This window comes from Oncorhynchus kisutch, linkage group LG1 (genome assembly GCF_002021735.2).
Source record: "Oncorhynchus kisutch isolate 150728-3 linkage group LG1, Okis_V2, whole genome shotgun sequence".
Taxonomy (NCBI): domain Eukaryota; kingdom Metazoa; phylum Chordata; class Actinopteri; order Salmoniformes; family Salmonidae; genus Oncorhynchus; species Oncorhynchus kisutch.
Genome location: NC_034174.2, coordinates 28130608 through 28152335, shown reverse-complemented (window position 1 = coordinate 28152335; position 21728 = coordinate 28130608). Strand labels below are relative to the sequence as shown.

The following is a 21728-nucleotide window of genomic DNA, read 5'->3' as shown; positions in this document are numbered from 1 at the left end:
AATTTGAAATATTTCAGGCATTTATATATATATTCCAGTCATACTTTATCAAAAGTATTTTCAAAATCAGTTAAGAATACCAGGCCTGGTTTCCCAGATTTCTCATAGAGTTCTATTGTTTTCAGTACTTGTCTTGTAAACTCAGCAAGAAAGAAACGTCCCTTTTTCAGGACACTGTCTTTCAAAGATAATTTGTAAAAATCCAAATAACTTCACAGATCTTCATTGTAAAGGGTTTAAACACTGTTTCCCATGCTTGTTCAATGAACCATAAACAATCAATGAACATGCACCTGTGGAACAGTCATTAAGACACTAACAGCCGATAGGCAATTAAGATCACAGTTATGAAAACGTAGGACACTACGGAGGCCTTTCTACAGACTCTGAAAAACACCAACAACAAAAAATGCACAGGGTCCCTGCTCATCTGAGTGAATGTGCCTTAGGCATGCTGCAAGGAGACATGGGAACTGCAGATGTGGCCAGGGAAATAAATTGCAATGTCTGTACTGTGAGATGCCTAAAACAGCGCTACAGGGAGACAGGATGGACAGCTGATCATCCTAGTATGTGTACCAACACCTGCACAGGATCAACACACCTGAATATCACACCTGCGGGACAGGTACAGGATGGCAACAACAACTTCCCAACAACTGCCCAGGAACGCACAATCCCTCCATCAGTCAGTGCTCAGACTCTCCGCAATAGGCTGAGAGAGGCTGGACTGAGGGCTTGTAGGCCTGTTGTAAGGCAGGTCCTCACCAAACATCACCAGCAACAACATCACCTATGGGCACAAACCCACCCACAAACCCACCGTCACTGGACCAATCCCATTGAGCATGTCTGGGACCCCCCAGAAATGTCCGGGAAGTTGCAGGTGCCTTGGTGGAAGAATGGGGTAACATCTCACAGCAAGAACTGGCAAATCTGATGCAGTCCATAAGGAGGAGATGCACTGCAGTACTATACAGCTGGTGGCCACATCAGTTACTGACTGTTACTTTTGATTTGTTCAGGGACACATTATTCAATTTCTGTTAGTCACATGTCTGTGGAACTTGTTCAGTTTTTGTCTCAGTTGTTGAATCTTGTTATGTTCACACAAATATTTTCACATGTTAAATTTGCGGAAAATAAACGAGTTTAGTATCTCCAATGTATCATCCATGTAAAAAAAACTGTCTGTTTAGGATGAATCATATCCGAAAATAACTTTTTAATTCTATGTGCTATGCATTTTGCTAGAATTTTTGCATCACAACACTGAAATGTAAGGGGGCCTCCAATTTTTTTAAATGGACTGGATCTTTATATTTAGCACTTGGGTCCTGTTTCAGTAATAATGAAATCCAACTTTCTTGTAATTAATTACCATGTTTTCTTCACTGAACTAGTTTGAATATTTGCCTATTGAAAACTACAACTCCTTACAGCATCACACAGTTTGTTTTCGATTTTATTTCTCTCATGCTTTATAGGATTTCTCTCTGAAGAAACGGTGCGTTGATAAATACGTTGGTCAATTAGTTGTTTAATAATATATATATTATATAAACATTTAATCGCTCAGTTCTACAAGTTCAACAAAATTGTACATTGTCAGGAAATGTCTTAATTTGTTATTGACAGATTTCAGAGATAAATCCAACCATGTGATATTGTTGTGTTGGCATTAGAATGTGGTGTGGTAGGTTTTCATTGGATGGGTCTTTACGTGGCACTGCCAGCACAACTATACGATAATAGGGGCATAGTTGAGGGCATAACTATTACTAACTATTGTGGTAAGAGTTTGTAATCAGATGTTCACTTCCTAGTCCCTGTCAAACATCCTGAGCTTGTAAGTGTTACTTGGTATGGCCCATCTGAGAGGGAAAAGTGGCAGACATTTTGGAGCGTTGCTGAGCGCCCCTTCACGGTAGTCTTAGCTTTTAGAGATTCCACATTCATCTCTGTTGGCTGCACTAAAGGCAGCCCATGAGCATGTATCGAGTGGATTTCTTCCCACTATGCCCATTTATCTAAACTTGAATACAAAATAGGTGAGGGAAACGAAAGGGGGAAATGAGAAAGGGAAATTCAGCCTGGATTTGGGACCTTTCTTTTCTCTTCTGGAATGCATCAAGTTAGGCTACGAGTAGTGGCTGTGGGTCTGCAGATCTTTTAATTGCCTAAATGGAAAAGCCATGTACAAGATGTCTGGACTGTAACTGCCAAGCCGTGCTGGAGTGAGAGATTTGTAATGACTCCTCATGGGAGAACAACTCTGCGGCCTTTTATCTATCACATTCATGTCGTTCATGTGTAGCCTCTCACTACAACTTTCACAAACTCTGTCACTTATAGTGAGCTTAGCAGGAAATGTCAATGAGCAACCATTTGCATGTACTTATGAAGGATAATTACTGTTAGTGCATTATTAATGTGCTGTATGGTACATACCAACCATAAGAACATGATATAGTGGTTTTAAAGAGTTGTGTCTGCATGCCACATATCCACACTTGACCAAATATTGAATAACAAAGGGATACTAATGTGCTCTGTAATATTCTTGCATAACCATAAGTCTGAAAATCTCTACATATTTTATTATACCATATTATAGTCAATTTATGGCATGGTAAAAATACATATGATTTCTGTTTCTGTTTGAGAATTGAAACACCTTCACCCAAATGTTGATACCAAAAGTTTATGAGGTGCAGAAATGAAGGTAGCTTTCTACTGAGCCAAGGTACCTCCTAAATCAGATTACGGCATAATGGAAAGTAGGTGCAGAATATCTGCAGCCTCAAGTGTGTCAAAGTCAATATGTTTGTCAGATTGCCCCTGAACAGTAACCCGACTCCATAAATGATATCGTGTTCTATGTAATGAAGACTCTTAAACTTGGCACTTGCTGTGACTTTGCCCGAGAGCATATTCTCACTTGTTCTAACCTATTGTGACTGAATGACTGTTGAATAGAAAAAGGCTCACAACCTGATTTACAATTATAGCCAGGCTATTTCTGTTAGGACGTGAGAGGTTGTCTCTGTCCTGGCTTTCTGCTCTACTGATCTGAAGAGAAATACATGGAGTAATCCATTAAATGGTCCTGTTTTTCTTCTTTCTCCAAACAGAATATCATGAATTTGACAGACCCTGTTCAATGAAATCAAGGAGAGGTGAAGATTACCATTTATCATGTATTTAATGTTAACCTTTAAACCAGAGTAGCTAATATTATGCATTTGAAAGTTTTAGATGACAAATCAAAAAGTCAATTTAATTTCCAGACTGCAATTCTCCTCATAGCTTAATGATTTATTGTCATCATCTTTTGACAGGTAATTACGTAGCAGATTTATATCTAGCTTGATTTCACAGACACTTGAGAATCATCCATATATTATTAATGGCATGACTTTAGTCCTACTGCCAAGTGACAGATGACACAATGTTAATGTATCAGCCAGGTATTGGTGTAATTTATTAAGACGTACTATATAGACATAAATGGACGTATGAAGAATCCTTATCCACACAGTTGTCCGTATGGGTGTTCACTGTGGTCCGTGAAACTAGGACTGTTTTTAGATTCAATTGCCAGCAATGTGAAGGGCACCTTTAGCCTTGTGTGACAATCTGTTTGTGTTTGGATGATCTGACCTAAGAGGCTAGACTGAATCATCAGAGAATGAATCTGACTATATCAGTGACCAAACATAAGGGTAGTGGATCATTATCTAAAGAAAGTCAAACCCAAATTACACGTCGTTCTCTGAAGCTCTCTTCTGATGACTCATGTCAACTCGAGAGGTATAATTTCCATGTTCCATTTGTAATGCATGAGAGGATGATGGTAATTATTCCTTTGATATATTATCCCCTTGAAAAGAACAAACAAAGTGGACTGCGTGAGAAAGTCAGGCCTGGCCTGTGTTGACCCCGTAGTGAGTAGAGGAGTAGCATCTAATGAGTGACAAATGACTACATTTAATCAAATCAAATCACATTTTATTGGTCACATACACATGGTTAGCAGATGTTATTGTGAGTGTAGCGAAATGCTTAAGCTTCTAGATCTGACAGTGCAGCATTATCTAACAATTCCACACTAGATATCCACTAAGGTAATATCTAACAATTCCACTACAAAACCTAATATCTAAGAAATTTAAAGGACACACAACCCCTCAACAACTCTACTGCCGCCAGGGTGCATCAGAGCAATCTGGTCATCCTAATGGCATGTTGTATCAGAGATAGACCGGGGACTGTAGCCAGCCTTTAATCACAACCACTGACAGACAGGTTCATATGGAGGCATGTCAATGCAAATTCATGACCTTCTGATCAAACACAGTGTATGTATTAGGCATACTCATTACAGTGCATCATGTAATTTCTAGTCTCAACCTATTGTCACCAGGAAGTAAAAGTGGCCTTGAAGCCTCAATCTAATGTAATACTTTCTCTGTGAAAGCTTAAGGTCACATGGTTTTCAATGTCCTTTTGTTTGGTTCTGTCCTCTCCTACTGCCATAGGTTGTCTTCTATAGCAGTAAGGGGAGTAAGGTGTGGAAACATCCATTTGTCTGTCCATTTGTCTGTCTGACAAGCTTACATACTAAACTCCTGTGATTTAAAAATATATATATGTTGGCACTAACTAAGGGTGGGGTGTGGATATAAAGTGGTAATTGCACAGAGAATGTGCTGGTGACCCCTGTTCCTGATATTACACTGATGTTTTATTATTCACAGGATGTCAGTATTGCCTACAAGAACAGGACATGCTGTGGCTCATAATATAAGCAGAGACTCATGTAATGAAGCTTTTGCTCCGTCTCAGAATACATCAAAGAGCCTTTATCATGTCTCATACTTTATACACAGGCACACACACAAATGCACAAATCACATAGGAATGTACTTTAGTGAGATTTTCCTTATTTTCCTGTTCCTACACATTTTTACCTGCTCAACATCTCATTGCTTTTCGTCTCCATTGCTTTTTTACTATTATAGCATTGCCAATACTACCATAGCCACTGGGTTTATCACAATAAAAGGCTCACTTGGGAGATTAAATTCTGAAGTAGTTGAGCAATGAAAGGCACCCTTGAAACAAAGTGTCTCATGTCCAGAGGCAAACGTTACAGATTCAATTTAGGATGTTTGGCAATCTGCTGAGAGTGAAACATCTCAAGTGGAAAATGGAAATGTTTTTGATTGAGAAGGGGTTGATGATGACAAAATCCCTTCATTTGTTTCCTTTCATTAATTCCCCTGTGTTGGCTTCTTCTAAAACATATCAGCAACAAAGATACTTGGGAATAATTATTTGTTCTTTCCTTGTTTCCTGTTTTTCTAAGAGGTCCAGAATTTCAGTTAGTAGGCCTAAATAAACAGAGCCTCTCTCAGGCCCCAACACAATGTGCTATTTGCATCATAACAAGCCCATCCCAATACCACTACAGCATCCTTGTGAAATACTCTGGATACAGATGGAAAATATCCCCATGAAGAATTCATGAATGGATTTCCATGCTTACGAATTAATTCCCATGCACATTTTATGTTGTAACCCCCATCCCTCCCTAGACTAGATGTAGGCAACATTGCCCCCGACTTAACCCAGAAACATGCAGATCTAACCAGATATAGAGCTTCTCAGGATGGAATAGGTATTTTTGGCAAAGAAATACATGTAGCCATTCGGGAATTGAGAAAGAGTAAAGCTGAACTCTTTTTTTAAATTAGTAACTACAATAATTATTACAATTATTGTTATTATAATAATAATTTCCATTTCATATCCTGATTACAAAAAGAAGGTAGCTTCCAGGCTGAACAGTCAGTGATGTTATGCAAGAGGGGGAGTGCTGGATCTAAAGTGAACAGTTGATTTGCAGACAGATAGGCACACTCTCTTCACATTGCTGTGGTTTATTTGACAGATTGCCAATGCATACAGATGTAGGATCTTAATTTGATCACTATTTTGTTGCTGAGAATATTCCTGCAAAATTTCCAATTTGACATTTCCGACTGGATTTCCCCTAATGAAAAGTGTATCAACCCTTACAAAAATGTCCATTAATTATAATCCACATCATAATTCATAATTGCTGTTGTTGCAGGATTATTTTCTTGCTGTAGCAAACTGGATAAAATTAGGATCCTACATCTGTATCTTAGGCTATTAATCGATTTGATAAATGTATATCTCTTCATTGCAGGTTTTCCTATGGATTTTATTAAAATATGTATGAAAATATGAACACTGTACGTCAGTTTTTGGCTTCAGTGCATCCATTATTCCATAATATAATCAATGAGAAAACATAGTGTAATTTTTACTTTTTATGGCTGCATGGGCAGTATTGAGTAGCTTGGATGAAAAGGTGCCCATTGTAAACGGCCAGCTCCTCAGTCTCAGTTGCTAATATATGCATATTATTATTAGTATTGGATAGAAAACACTCTAAAGTTTCCAAAACTGTCAAAATATTGTCTGTGAGTATAACAGAACTGATATTGCAGGCGAAACCTGAGGAAAATCAAAACCGGAAGTGGCTTCTATTTTGAAAACTCCATGTTCCATAGCCTCCCTTTGCTGGATTTAAAGGGATATGAACCAGATTCCTTTTCCTATCGCTTCCTCAAGGTGTCAACAGTTTTCAGACATAGTTTCAGGCTTTTATTTTGAAAATTGAGCCAGAACGATAACATCGATAACAAACTCAAGTGGTCACATGAGTTTTGCTCGCACAACAGAATTTGGACAGCCATTGTTTTCCCCTCTCCTGAAAAACATTTGCGGTTGATATATTATCGATTATATATTTTAAAAACAACCTGAGGATTGATTATAAAAAACGTTTGACATGTTTCTGTGGACATTATGGAAACTATTTGGAATTTTTGTCTGCATTGTCATGACCGCTCTTTCCTGTGGATTTCTGAACATAACGCGACAAACAAACAGGTATTTTGGATATAAAAATGATCTTTATGGAACAAATGGAACATTTGTTGTGTAACTGGGAATCTCGTGAGTGAAAAAATCCGAAGATCATCAAGGGTAAACGATTAATTTGATTGCTTTTCTGATTTTCGTGACCAAGCTGCCTGATGCTAAGTGTACTTAATGTTTTGTAGTGCGATCAATAAATTTACACAAACGCTTGGATTGCTTTCGCTGAAAAGCATCATTTCAAAATCTGACACGACCGGTCGATTAACAAAAGGCTAAGCTGTGTTTTCCTATATTGCACTTGTGATTTCATGAATATAAGTATTTGTAGTAATATTTATTGAATGCGCTATGCTATTCAGCGGTTGTTGATGACACTTACCCCGATATCGGGATTGCAGCCATAACAAGTTTTAAAAGAGAGATACTGTAAGAGGAAGCAGTCGCTAGAAGTTAAGTATACAGTAGGCTACTGTATGGAGGCTGTACAGTATATAGGAAACATTTCTTTATTCGCGTCTCTCAACTCTCAATGAAAGGAATAGGTTAAGTCAGAGGAAAAAACAAGCAAAGGCTTAGCTTAGAAGGTCTAACTATATTAGTGAATTCTAAAGTGTAAATATTTTATAGGCCATTTATTTCACTGGTCTTTGAGGTTGTTTCACACAGCTCTTTGGTTATTGTGGGCAACCAGTGAGAGGTAGAATTGGCAGAGTTTCCAATCAGTGTTGCCAACATCACCTACGGGGACTTCACCCCTTTATATGCTTTACACACACACACATACATGCACACGCACACACACTCACACACACGCCCACAAACAAAAATGGGAAATCTTAAGCCACGTTTCCATTATCATTAAATTAATTATTTGCTTACAGAGGGGAAACAACATTTGTGGTCCACAATACTGTTGAGGCAGTTACACAGACATCCACTCAAAAAGCTTTTTAATATTACCTTCTCCCTATTTCACTTACTAAACCACCAACGATTTTCATACTATGTTTTTTTAAACAGGTTCTTGGGGTACAATATTCCTAGTTTTGAAAATAACTCTTCCCACTGAGAACAAACTGGTTGAATCAACGTTGTTTCAATGTAATTTGTCATCGTATTGTGACATGGAATCTACGTGGAAAAGTAATGAACATAAACTGTTGTTTTGAGGGTGGAAGGTGTCATAATTGCATCTGATTTTCAACATAGACCAACCTTGTATAAAATATGTTCAATTTTTACCTTTGAAACAAAGTCAGATCTTTAACGTTATATCCTCTACCAGAAAAAAATACGGCTGGGCAGCACCTCCTACTGGAGAGTTGATCTAACTGCTATTCATTTGGTCTCCCATCCAGGGATCCAAGCCCAGCATAGCTTTGATATTTGTCACTGACTACTACCAATGTGCTATCGTTAGAATGATTATTGAGAGATCTCTTAATGACTAAATATAGTCACTGTTGCTATCAAAGTCATTCCAACAGAACAAATTAAATATAACCATAATCTATAAGTCATATGTCATCAATTATACTATTTAGGCCTATATTTGTTATTATTTTTTACCTTTATTTAACTAGGCAAGTCAGTTAATAACAAATTCTTATTTACAATGACGGCCTACCAAAAGGCAAAAGGCCTCCTCCGAGGGCGGGGGCCTGGGATTAAATGTTTTAAATAAATACAATATAAATATAGGACAAAGCACACATCACAACAAGAGAGACAACACAACATTACATAAAAGAGAGACCTAAGACAACAACATAGCAAGGCAGCAACACTTAACAACACAGCATGGTAGCAACACAACATAGCAACAACATGGTAGCAGCACAAAATATGGTACAACATTACAAAGGGCAAGAAGATAGAGACAACAATACATCACACAAAAGAGCCACAACTGTCAGTAAGAGTGTCCATGATTGAGTCTTTGAATGAAGAGATTGAAATAAATATAGCATTTGCAAAGTCATCAAGAGCTATTGTTTCAATTCATTCCAGGATTAACCTAAAAATGGACAGTACAAATAGGCCTAGGATTTCAAGCTTTGGTTTATTTCAAATGTAGTCAATCATTATATGTTGGATCCACTTCTCCATCTCAACCAAGAATCAAATTTAAAGAATAGGACTAAATCAAATACAGTATATTTAATTTAAAGTGCATTTAATGTTTGATTAGATTAGATTTAGTACTATTCTTTAACTTTGATTATTGGTTGAGCTGGAGACGTGAATCCAACATATTTATTTTTAATTCGTAGACAAACTGGAATTAAAGCCAGACTAAGTTAGGGGCACAAAATATACAATATTTCCTTCAAATGTTGATATTTGGTTGTGTTGACAACCAAACACAATTTAACATTAATTTTGGAATACAGTAAATAGCCTATTAACTTGTTAACATATGATATGTTGGATTCACACATCCAACTAACCCAAAAATAATAGTTAAAGAATAGTATTAAGCCAGTGGCTCAGATGAAATGATCAAAGCACTAGATATACTTTCAATTTTTGGTATTTGGTTGCATTAATAACCAAACACAATTAAATATTACTTTTGTAATAAAGTAAATAGCCTAAAGTTAAGACTATTTTACAAACTAATGTCACAGTATTTATTCAACCTTAAAATGAGTAACACATCCATGGCCACAGGTTAGCCTACAGTGACTATACACGTATTCTAATGTCATCATAGAAAGAGTGCATGTTCAAGATAGCATGCAAATATCACAGGTCGGTGGAGAGCTTAACAAAAATCTTCACAAGTTCTTATAATAATCTGTGCAGAATCTCGAACAGCATTGCTCACTTGCACTATGTATTTACACAATAATCTCAACTGCAATCCTGGTCATTTGGTTGTGCTATTGGATGAAGCACAGTGATAACACCTCTCTGGCACCAGTGGGAGCGTAGCGTCCCACCTGGCCAACAGCCAGTGAAATTGCAGAGCTCTAAAATTCTAAATACACCATTTGTAATATTAACATTTCTTGTAAATACATGTGTTTTACATCATTTCAAAGCTTAACATCTTATTAATCCAGCCACTGTGTCAGATTTCAAGAAGGCTTTACGTCAAAAGCAAACCATGCGATTGTCCGAGGAGAGCACCCAGCTAACAAAAGTATTACTAGCGTTTTCCAACCAAGCATTAGCGTCACAAAAGTCAGAAATAACAATAAAATAAATCTCTTACCTTTGAAAATATTCCTCGTTGGCAATGCCAATTGTCCTAGCTCCACAGTGAATGTTAGTTTTGTTTGATAAAATCCAGTTTTATAGCCTAACATGAAACATTTGTAAAACGCTTGCGTCGTGATTTCCGTCTCATTCAACTTTGGATGAAACATTCATGGTAAATACACACACTAAACACACGTTTATCCAGTCATGGTTGGTTTCATTGCAATCCTCTGTATGGTAGTAACAGAATCACACTTGATGGCTCTTTTCTGGGACGTATTGACCGAAACAAACCGATTTGAAGACACCAATCAATGACCTCATTGCTCACCAATGGTAGGAGCGGTCTATCGTTGATTGACTGTATTTTGGCCCAATGACCACTGATCATCTTGAAATCTAGCTTGGAAGATAGCCAATGAGCTGAGGTAAATGGCAATATGTAATGGTTATACGTTCGAAGACCAGCCTTTGTCGTAAACTCTGGCGTAAAGGAGGTTCATTCCCCATTGATAATCCTACTTGACGGAGCCACGAGTGTTACGCATAGCAGTACATAGTGAGTACACATCTATATATTTAAATTATGGCGAATAAATCAGGAAAAGCGAAGACAAAGTCTAGATATACAGATGTTACCCAAATTATCGAAGAAATTGATAGGGTACTACAATGTTCTCCACAAGACCACGAAATGGTACAATACATTTGTCTATCATTTCATTGACATTGCTGTGGTGAATGCCTTCATCCTCCAGAAGGAAATGGCCAAGTGCTGTGGACAGCCCCCCATCTCACAGCTAGCCTTCAGGGAGCTGCTCATCCAGGAGCTTGCTAGCTACAGCAAGTCCACTGTAGCACCTTCTGTCCCCTCTATCTCTGTCCCTTCTGCTCCAACCAGTGGTGTTCACCTTCCCAGATTCATCTCTGCGGGCATGAATGTGCCTCAGGGCAAAAAGGGCACAGTAGGGAGACGTCGTTGTGCCCTTTGTCACAGGAAATGCCCCATCACCAGCACCACCTGTTCAGTAAGCCTCTGCTTTACAGCAGAAAGAGACTGCTATGGGCCATGGCAACAGCTGCACAATATTGTGTAGAGGACTGAGGGTCTGCACATTATTGTAAATAGAAAATGTGTAAATAGTTACCCTTGTTATTTTTAAAATATGTTTTATATATATTTTTGGGGTGTGCGTTAGAATAGCATTTATGTATTTTGTATATAGTTCTTTCCTTCAAAATGCATCACTGTACCAATTCAGCCACTTGGGTACATTTGGGTACATGTGTGTGGGACACCTGGGTGACTTCATGCTCAATGTCATGTAGCTCGCTCATTTCGGAAGTTATCTATCTAAAACTTTGCTCAGCTATTGTTTCCATATTATGTTCTTCATTCAAATAATCCTCAGCATCCTATCTGTATGTTTGGCTGTTCTTGGTCATTTGAAAGATGATGCAGCAACAATAAAGAACAGAAAACGTGTGTTTATTTCCTTGTATTTTCTTCTACCAGATCTATTGTGTTATATTCTCCTACATTCAATTCACATTTCCACAGAATTCAGAGTGTTTCCTTTCAAATGATACCAAAAATATGCATATACTTGCTTCTGGGCCTGAGCTACAGGCAGTTAGATGAGGGTATGTCTTTAGGCGGAAATTGAGAAGAAGGGGGGCTACCCCGAAGAAGTTGTGGTATAAATACAAAATATCTGACATTGTATTCCCATTTGAACTTTGTTGTGCTTTCAAATGGTAATAACACATTGGGAATTCAACAAACGTCTGGCTGGCTTTTTGAATAGGTGAATAAAGTTTGAAATCTCATTGATCAACTTATTACCAAATTTCTATGTTGAAATGATGTGGTGTGCCAAATGGTTGGTTGCATGGTCATCCATCTGTCATTGTTATGAGTTCATGTCTGTTCCCCATCAAACCCCCAGGCGTTGTCAGTTTGAAATATGAATTCCTCGGCCTGTCTGTCCTCGAAGGCTGTGTATACTACTTGCCGACAGTTGGGGAGCTTGTGGCTGTCTAGCTGAGGGCATTTGATGTAGACTCTTTCAAATACTTCTTTAGGGATTGCTCATATGGTCAGGGGCCAATGGTGGAGAATTAAATGATGGATACTCCACTGCCTCGTCTGAATCTCTTTGGCCTCGTATAACTTTATGGCCCCATTCTTCCCTGCTTGGTCGGTAAATTAGGTGTAATAAAAAAAGCATCTGAACCAGGCATTACAATCACACTGATCAACCAATTTGTCTGTGACACACCAGGCACCAGGGAGCCCTAAAGGAGCCGGCAGGCCTGGGCCCTGTAAATTACCCACAAGAGAAGGGGACTAGGCCAGAGGTAAATGGGGGCCAAGTCAAAGCAGATTGCATAGCTTCCTCCAACCCTCCCCACCCGAAAGGGAAAAGAGACTTTAGGGATGAGGGTGCCAGTCAAAGCATTACTGACACTGTGCCGGGTAGTGGGTGCCCATCTGCCACTCTACGCTTTACACCAAAAAAACCTTCCCTTTTGTCCCTTCTGAACCCAGCCTTAGAGCCGTGCTAGAGAAATCCTCTCTTATGTCCCCCATGTCCTCATTATATGCACAGGGCTCTAAGTCCATGGCTGGTTTTTACCCTCGGAGAGCTGCAGGCACGGGAGAGTGGAGTGACAGTAAAGCTATACACAGCCATGACATATCTTATTGCCTATCGTATGGGACCAGAGGGAGAAAACAGAGCATCTCTCAATTGAGCTTAAATGCGCAAATCGCTCCCTAGTGAAAGAAAGCCTTCCTTTGTAAAAGTTTCTGCACATTTTTGGGGGGAAACTTTGGAAAGATTTGCTCTGAAGGGCTAAGACTAATCAGTCCAAGGTGGCATATTTAAGAAACAACGGATAAAAAAATTATAATAAGTCTATAGAGCTTTCTTTCTCCGACAGAGACATCGCCACCACGATACGTCCAAACACTGCAGACAGCAGGTAGGACTGGGCTGACAGCAATGAATATCTATGAAACCATATGCACACATGCACTCACAAGCTACTATGTATGTGTGCATGCTGCATTTTCAGCAGCGTTTGGTTTGATTAATGGACTTTCTAACTGAGGAACTTGTTCAAAGTGACACAAGCTTTTGTCTGTGTGTCATCCTCTTCCTCTTCCTGACAGTCACCAGAGTTGAAGGAGTCCCTCATCCCCTTCCTCCTGCTCCTTGTTCCTGTTTGGTTAGCGGTGGGACAACGCGATAAGAGCTGACAGCCCAGTAATGATGAATGAAAATGAAAGGGACGGGGGTAAATGTAAATGCTGAAAGCACAATGGAAAAGTGATTAAAAAGCATTTCAGTGTCTTTTATCTCCTGGTACTGCTTTCAAAGGAGCAGTCTTAGGTCTTGGAGCCTCTCGCCAGCACTTATTTCAACGTGTCTCTTACCCCCTAGAGAGGACTTGGCTTTGATTGTTTTTTAGGCTGCCTTCCATCTTCTGCCTTCAATCGTATCCCTTCCAAGTGGGTGACTTCTCAAACTTCTGTAAGCAAGCAGTTTGGCAAAGTCGTCTCCTGTCATTGACTCACTTAGCCCCACTCTATCTAGGCTACATTGTGCTTTCGCATTGAGAGAGTGACTGTTGGTGTGGAGGCGGACTACAGTATATGAGTTTTCTTAGATCTTAAGTGAATAGTAGGTGCCATGTAAAGAACTAGTGTCAGTTATTAGAAAATAGCTTTTGCTGTTTGTTGATAGGTTACAATAGCCAATTACCTGTAACATGAACTCCTGTCTATGCTTCATTGTCTGCTATAGTGATGCTCTCACCATCTAAGCGTCTCCCCCACACACGGTGCTGTGAGAAGAAATGTATTTCTATAGAGACACATTGGAATATGTATGGAATGGAATATGAGTATTTTTGCCTTCCCTTTGACTCAAAGTGTTAAGAATGTTTTCTCTGAATCTGCGTGAAAGTATAGAGACATTTCTATTTTCTGTATACCTTACCTCGTTTTTGCGTCAGAGGAAGGTCTGACACCAGATGCAAGTATTACGTTGTGTCAGTTTGCTAAATTAATAATGGATGCAGCCTTTCTTTTGGGGTGGAAAGTGTTTTCATTCCGGTGGGTTGTTCCCACTGAAAGTTCATCATCAAATTAACATTGTACATTGTCTTTGTATGTCTCACTTCTCCCTCTGTTCCTTTTCATGGTGGTGTTATATTTAAACCTGCAAGCACAGCTCAATGTTCCTATTGCAGTCTGTTCTGTAGACCAGCAGTAGAAGCATGGTCTGTGGCACGGGGAAATGAAGCGCTTCCCCTCCATTTAGGGTTCACCTAGATCTCTCAAATCACCTGCAAATCTCTCTGTGACATACATGCATGATTTATTAGCAGGTATGAGTACTGTGCATGTATCCATATTAAATATTCATAGGAATTAAAATAAAAAAAGTTTCTAAGTCTGCCATAATAGCTTTACGCAAGGGTTGCATTTTAGCATCAATTGCCACTTACCGGGGTATGTTACTTAAATTAGATTATATGGAAACTTGGGACATGCTATGGAATGTGGAGACAAAATGATGATCTACTCGAAATCCAGTGTCAATAATAGATCATGTTTAATCACATAATGATATAATATTCAGGCTGCTACTTGTAGTCAGAATGCCCTATACTCTGACAAGTAGACCATCACCATCAATGACAGAGAGCTGTTGAGGTTGATTTGTCAAGAAGGTAATCTGAATATGATTTTGATCAAGCCACGTAGGACAATGCCTCCAACAATCTCTTGGCAGACCGAAACAAATGAAAGGTCATGCAGACATTTGGACTGATTACTTTGGGACTGATTATTTGGATTGATTACTCTTGAGCACATGACTAAAAAGTACAATTCCATTAAATAGTTATTACAAAATTACTTTCAGTGAAAAGGAGCCAAGAAAGACCTAGGGACCTTCTCCTTTTGTCCTTTCTCCCCCATACCCTGGAGATGTGAACTTGAGACCTGTGTGCTGAGTAAAAGGAGATGTTGGGATGCTGCCTTGTTCGCACAACTGTCTCCTGAGCACTAATTCCCTTAATTATCAGGCCTGGGAGAGAAGTCCCCAGTGAGCTCTGTTAAATGTGGTTCTGCTCTACACACTCTCCAATCCAATTTGCTGTTATTTTTTAAAAAGAGAGCAGGGTAATGGTGCTTGAGGGTGTAGAGCAAGATGGAGGAGGGAGAGGGGGGCTTGGACTGTTAGTGGTATGAACTGTTCTGTAGTTGAGCTGACTGAGAAAGGAAAATAAATGGTTTCCACTTTAATTTGAGATTTCTTTAGTGTATAGATGTAGGAGAAAGGGCTGCATCTTTGAAGGCTGGCCTTGGCGGAGCAATTGAATGCAGAGCAGAGTTTTACCATACAAACACTTTCAAATGTAGTGTTTGATAAGATGAATATCCTGGACTTGAGAGCCTCTGTCCTTTGATTCTCCTCCCAGGCCTCCTCTCAAACGTAGTCTCAAATATGTCCTTCCTGGCTTTGCCTTTGTATGTAATGCAGTGATAGAGATGGCTACAGAGGCTGTAGCAGTCAGGATGCACAGATACAAAGTAAAGCAGCTCGTGTCACTGCATAGCAATAGAAAATGACGCTTTACAGAGAAGAAGCTGTCAAAGACATTGACATCCTCTTCAAAGTGTAAAGGATTTTTCTTACACAATGCAATTTTCTTACACAATTTCTTACACAACACAGGGATGTAGTTTTTTTTTGTATGAAATCAGTTAACCAATGTTTACGTGTGCCTAGGAAACTTAGCTGCTATGGATTTTGCACATGCCACATCTTTTTACATGAAGTAAATATTGTACCATGCAGTAGAGAATCCCAGTTTCATTCTGAAAACAGGAAGTGTGAAATGCAGAAAGAAGTTAACAATTACATCAGAACTGATGAGGTGAAATGATGAAGATTCATGATACAAAGTGTGAATCCATAATGTTCCACAAATGGTGCAAGAAACATAGGAATGTAATGAAATAGAGTATGTAAGGCCAACATCACATCTAACAACTATCTTAATCCTTAAAAGGATTAAACAAACTATTGCTGTGTTTTCAAATCATGGTTTATGCATGACAGGTCTTGCTTGTAATCATTTAAAATATTTCATCAAGGCTTACTTCAATATGTATGGCTCATCGTACGTATCACAGGGTTTTAGGCATTAACCATGAGGTTAGAATAGAGTCATGATAAACTTCCTGCTCTCAGTTTAAAAAGTTGTCAGAGGCAGAGACTTGCCAAGTAGACTTGTGGCTTTGCATCTCATTGAACAAAGCATGTTAATGACCAGTTTTTCTCAAATATCCTTCTGTAATGCAATGCAGCCTTTTGCTTTGGTGAAGTCAATGGTGCTCTGGCAGTGGATAACAGTTTTGCTACTGTACATTTAACGTAAGGCTCTGAGCTCTAGCCGTCTGGGCCTGTGATGCCTCTGAGAGCTAATCATACCCGTTTTAGACAGACCTCTGTTAGACAGCTAATGGAGTGTTCTAAGGTTAATTTACAGCCATACGTCCCCCATCAATAAGCAATTAAGAGGTGTGGAAACAAGAAGGCTCTCAGGCCATCAGACATTTTCCCCCCTTCGTTTTAATCAATTAATCGCTTTGGCATGTCTGCTTGAAACCCCCCAAATAGATTTAGATATGAAAGTTACACATGAAACGGCTCTATTCCCAGGCCAGTATCGCTGATGTAGGATCTTTTTAAGCGTGTCTTATCAATTGAGAGTTTCATGGTGGAACTCCCACTGGGCTCTCTTTTAACCCCTTCTCCTGGTTTCACACACTGTTTTTCTTTCCTATAAAGGCTCAGAGAAGCCAAACGGACCAGACATATTCTGCTTCCTCTATGCCGGGTGTGAAGGCAAATTCACAGGAAATGCTTTATGTGATAATATAGCAGGCAGAATATCTAATGCCAGCCTTGAGGATGCAGCAACTGGGAAAGTCTGAAACATTCAGAGTAGCAAGGAAATTTAGATGTCAACACTTTTTTCTATCTTTCATCCTCCTCAACTGATGTTGTCACTGTGACCGCCATCTGCATTTTCATATTGTTCATCCATTTATTCAACTCACCCTCTTTTCACACTCCTGGTCATCCACTCCTATATCTCCCTTGATGGGTTTATTATTGATCTACACATTCAGTGAGGGACCGCTATTTGAGGAATTTGCTTTCAAAAGACCAGCACTAGTGTAGTGTAACATGGATTGCATGTTAAGCATCTGAATTTATGTGAAGGGCTATATTTCCTGTTCACTCAGCTTAATTCCCATTGCTCTTCTCTGCTGTAAAGTGGTGCTCACATGTTTTCCTATTTCTGTGACATGCTTGTAGGTTTCCCTTGAGAGAGCCAGGCAATGGGCTGCTAATACTGTATGATGTGCATGAGCTCTGCTCCATATCTTTAACCAGCCCCATTAGACTGGCATGAAACCCAGGGGATCCTGAACACAGCATAGGGCCCTGGCCAACAGCTTTATGACACAAACAATCCTGAGCACACAGTGTCAAGGATAATGAGTTTAACGTTTATAATAGTAGTATAATTAGTCATTTTTAGTACATTTTTAGCTGTCATGTGTTGTTGCCTAACCTGTCCCTTTCTCTTTCCAAAGCTCCTCCAAACAACATCTCAGTTACGGCAGAGAACTGTCCAGCTCCATTCAGCCGGTACCAGGCCCAGAACTTCACTCTACTGTGCACTGCAAAGGGAGGCAAACCTGCCCCTTCGGTGAGTCACACATTTATGCACTTGAACATGCAGTTCAGTGCATATACAGTGCAGTATATAGGACAACTCACGCTGTTAACAATATTAATGTACACATGAAAGGTTCCAGTCATGTGTAGCCCACTGCATGTATAAATAATCTCTTCAATCATCCCCTTCTACAACTAGCCCACGGCATGTATAAATAATCTCTTCAATCATCCCCTTCTACAACTAGCCCACTGCATGTATAAATAATCTCTTCAATCATCCCCTTCTACAACTAGCCCACGGCATGTATAAATAATCTCTTCAATCATCCCCTTCCACAACTAGCCCACGGCATGTATAAATAATCTCTTCAATCATCCCCTTCCACAACTAGCCCACGGCATGTATAAATAATCTCTTCAATCATCCCCTTCTACAACTAGCCCACGGCATGTATAAATAATCTCTTCAATCATCCCCTTCTACAACTAGCCCACGGCATGTATAAATAATCTCTTCAATCATCCCCTTCTACAACTAGCCCACTGCATGTATAAATAATCTCTTCAATCATCCCCTTCTACAACTAGCCCACGGCATGTATAAATAATCTCTTCAATCATCCCCTTCTACAACTAGCCCACTGCATGTATAAATAATCTCTTCAATCATCCCCTTCTACAACTAGCCCACTGCATGTATAAATAATCTCTTCAATCATCCCCTTCTACAACTAGCCCACGGCATGTATAAATAATCTCTTCAATCATCCCCTTCTACAACTAGCCCACTGCATGTATAAATAATCTCTTCAATCATCCCCTTCTACAACTAGCCCACTGCATGTATAAATAATCTCTTCAATCATCCCCTTCTACAACTAGCCCACGGCATGTATAAATAATCTCTTCAATCATCCCCTTCTACAACTAGCCCACTGCATGTATAAATAATCTCTTCAATCATCCCCTTCTACAACTAGCCCACTGCTGTATGTTGTGGTATAAAGACTTGTACATAATTGTTCATTGTTTTCTGAAAGGTATTGTTGAAAAGATAGGAGGTAAAGTAGACTCAACAAAAATGTTAACGCAACATGCCAACAATTTCAAAGATTTTACCGAGTTACAGTTCACATAGGAAAATCAGTTAGTTGAAATGAATTTATTAGGCCCTAATCTATGGATTTAACATGACTGGGAATACAGATATGCATCTGTTGGTCACAGATACCAGGGGCGTGGATCAGAAAACCAGTCAGTATCTGGTATGACCATCATTTGCCTCATGCAGCATGACACATCTCCTTCACATATAATTTATCAGGCTGTTGATTGTGGCCTGTGCAATGTTGTCCCACTCCTCTTCAATGGCTGTGTGAAGTTGCTGGATATTGGCGGGAAATGAAACACGCTGTCGTTCACGTCCATCCAGAGCATTTATTAACATGTCTGGTGAGTATGCAGGCCACTATCATGCGGAAACATGAGGTGATGAGTGGCACGACAATGGCCCTCAGTATCTCATCATGTTATCTCTGTGCATATTGCCATCGATAAAATGCAATGGTGTTCATTGTCCATAGTTTATGCCTGCCCATACCATAACCCCACTTCCACCATGGGGCAGTCGGTTCACAACATTGACATCAGCAAACCGCTCGCCCACACGATGCCATACACGCTGTCTGCCATCTGCCAGGTACAGTTGAAACGGGGATTCATCCATGAAGAGCACACTTCTCCAGTGTGCAAGTGGCCATCGAAGGTGAGTATTTGCCCACTGAAGTCAGTTACGACTCCGGACTGCAGTCAGGTCAAGACCCTGGTGAGGATGATGAGCATGCAGATGAGCTTCCCTGAGACAGTTTGTGCAGAAATTCTTCGGTTGTGCAAACCCACAGCTGTCCGGGGGCTGTTCTCAGATGAAGAAGCTGGATGTGGAGGTCCTGGGCTGGCATGGTTACACGTGGTCTGCGGTTGTGAGGCCGGTTGGACGTACTGACAAATTCTCTAAAGCGATGTTGGAGGTGGCTTATGGTAGAGAAATTAACATAAAAATCTCCGGCAACAGCTCTGGTGGACATTCCTGCTGTCAGCATTCCAATTGCACGCTCCTTCAAAACTTGAGACATCTATGGCATTGTGTTGTGTGACACAACTGCACATTTTAGAGTGTCCTTTTATTGTCCCCAGCACAAGGTGCACCTGTGTGATGATCATGCTGTTTAATCAGCTTCTTGATAAGTCACACCTGTTAGGCGGGTGGATTATCTTGATGAAGGAGAAATGCTCACTTACAGGGATTTAAACACATTTCTGCACAACATTTGAGAGAAATAAGCTTTTTGTGCATATGGAACATTTCTGGGATGTTTTATTTCAGCTCATAGAACATGGGACAAACACTTTACATGTTTATATTTTTGTTCTGTGTAGTTGTAGAAGGGGATGATTGCAGAGATTATTTTCTATGGAAGAGTTTGACTTGTGAATCATAATTTATATAAATACACCAGGCAAGGTAGTCATTATAGAGACTATTTAAAAAAAAAAATCTAACATGGACATATGGGTAGACCGAGTTTGGATCATTAATCTTATCACAAAGTGACTAATTAGTAATGATTGTACCAGGAATTTCCATTAGACACCCTGCTATTCCCTAAACTTTTTGAGATAGCAGACAAGGTAGTAGAGATAGCTGAAGCCACGTGCTTCTCTGTCTTCTGGCCTATGAGCCTATGAACACTGCTTGAGTGGCGCCACTCGCTGTTCGTCCCCACTGGGCCATTAATCATTTAATTATGAACCCAGTGAGAGGTGAATACAAGGTGAACATGATTTCCGTCTCTCAGGTACTGACTGACCACCTATATAAAGCCCCATGAGTGCATTCCATGGCCTGCCTGACACTCTGCTATAATGATCCCACAGCTGGTTTTAAGTCATTACAGTCCTGCTCTGCTGGACTTCTCTCCCAACCTTGAAGGAAGAAATGAGATAGATCTGAAAGACCATCTCTCCAAATATATGTATGCCTGTAGTCTTTCCATTAGACTCCCTGAGTAGCTCTGGTCATGCAGAGGATCAACTCATGCAGTGGGGTAGTCATTTGGTTTCAAAGATGGGTGTCAGTGGATCTGGTCAGGAGTTTTATGACTCATCAAATCACTGATGATTCTACGAGTGGATTTGGTCAGACTGTAATCTTCTGTCTAAATACATATAGAAGGTAATATAGAGGGTACATGTTACATAAGGAGACAGATTGTGGTGATGGCCCTGCGATAGACTAGTGTCCTGTCCAGGATTTATACTTGTACATCTAGCCGCTTCACACTAGAGGCTTTCAAGAAATAGACCTGGGGCTTTCCCATCCGGACCCGATGTGCATGAATACATTTTTAAAATATAGATAATCGTTCCTAATGGATGCGAGGACAACTAGACACGATCTGAGCCGAGCAAGGGAAGCAGCAGAAAAGTAAATTCTATAAGCTACTTTATTAACCGGAGCTGATAAAGCGTGAGGGACTGGAGGTACAGAGAGGTGACGCTCTAGCAGGGACCGTGCTGTGTGTGCAGGCTTCGGTGAGTGTGAGCGAGTGAGACAGAATGGGGAACAAGGAGGAGGGAGAGACGAGAGATAGCAACCAACCGTGCCGACTCACGCTATAGTAGAATAATAGCTTCCAAAACTAGATTATTTTTCATCCAATATGATTAGGTAGTACCTGTCTTGACTGCATCAAACTGAGAGAAGCTACA

General features: G+C 39.9%; 1 protein-coding gene across 2 annotated transcripts in view; it reads left to right on the top strand.

Moving 5' to 3' along the window:
• Positions 1 to 21728, top strand: part of LOC109896606 (immunoglobulin superfamily member 21-like) — a 303882-nt gene that overhangs the window by 260013 nt on the left and 22141 nt on the right. For both annotated transcript variants that reach the window (XM_020490885.2, XM_020490894.2), the window contains exon 5: positions 17873 to 17988. In XM_020490885.2, the coding sequence (XP_020346474.1) occupies positions 17873 to 17988 (116 nt within the window). The remainder of the gene's footprint in view (positions 1 to 17872; positions 17989 to 21728) is intronic.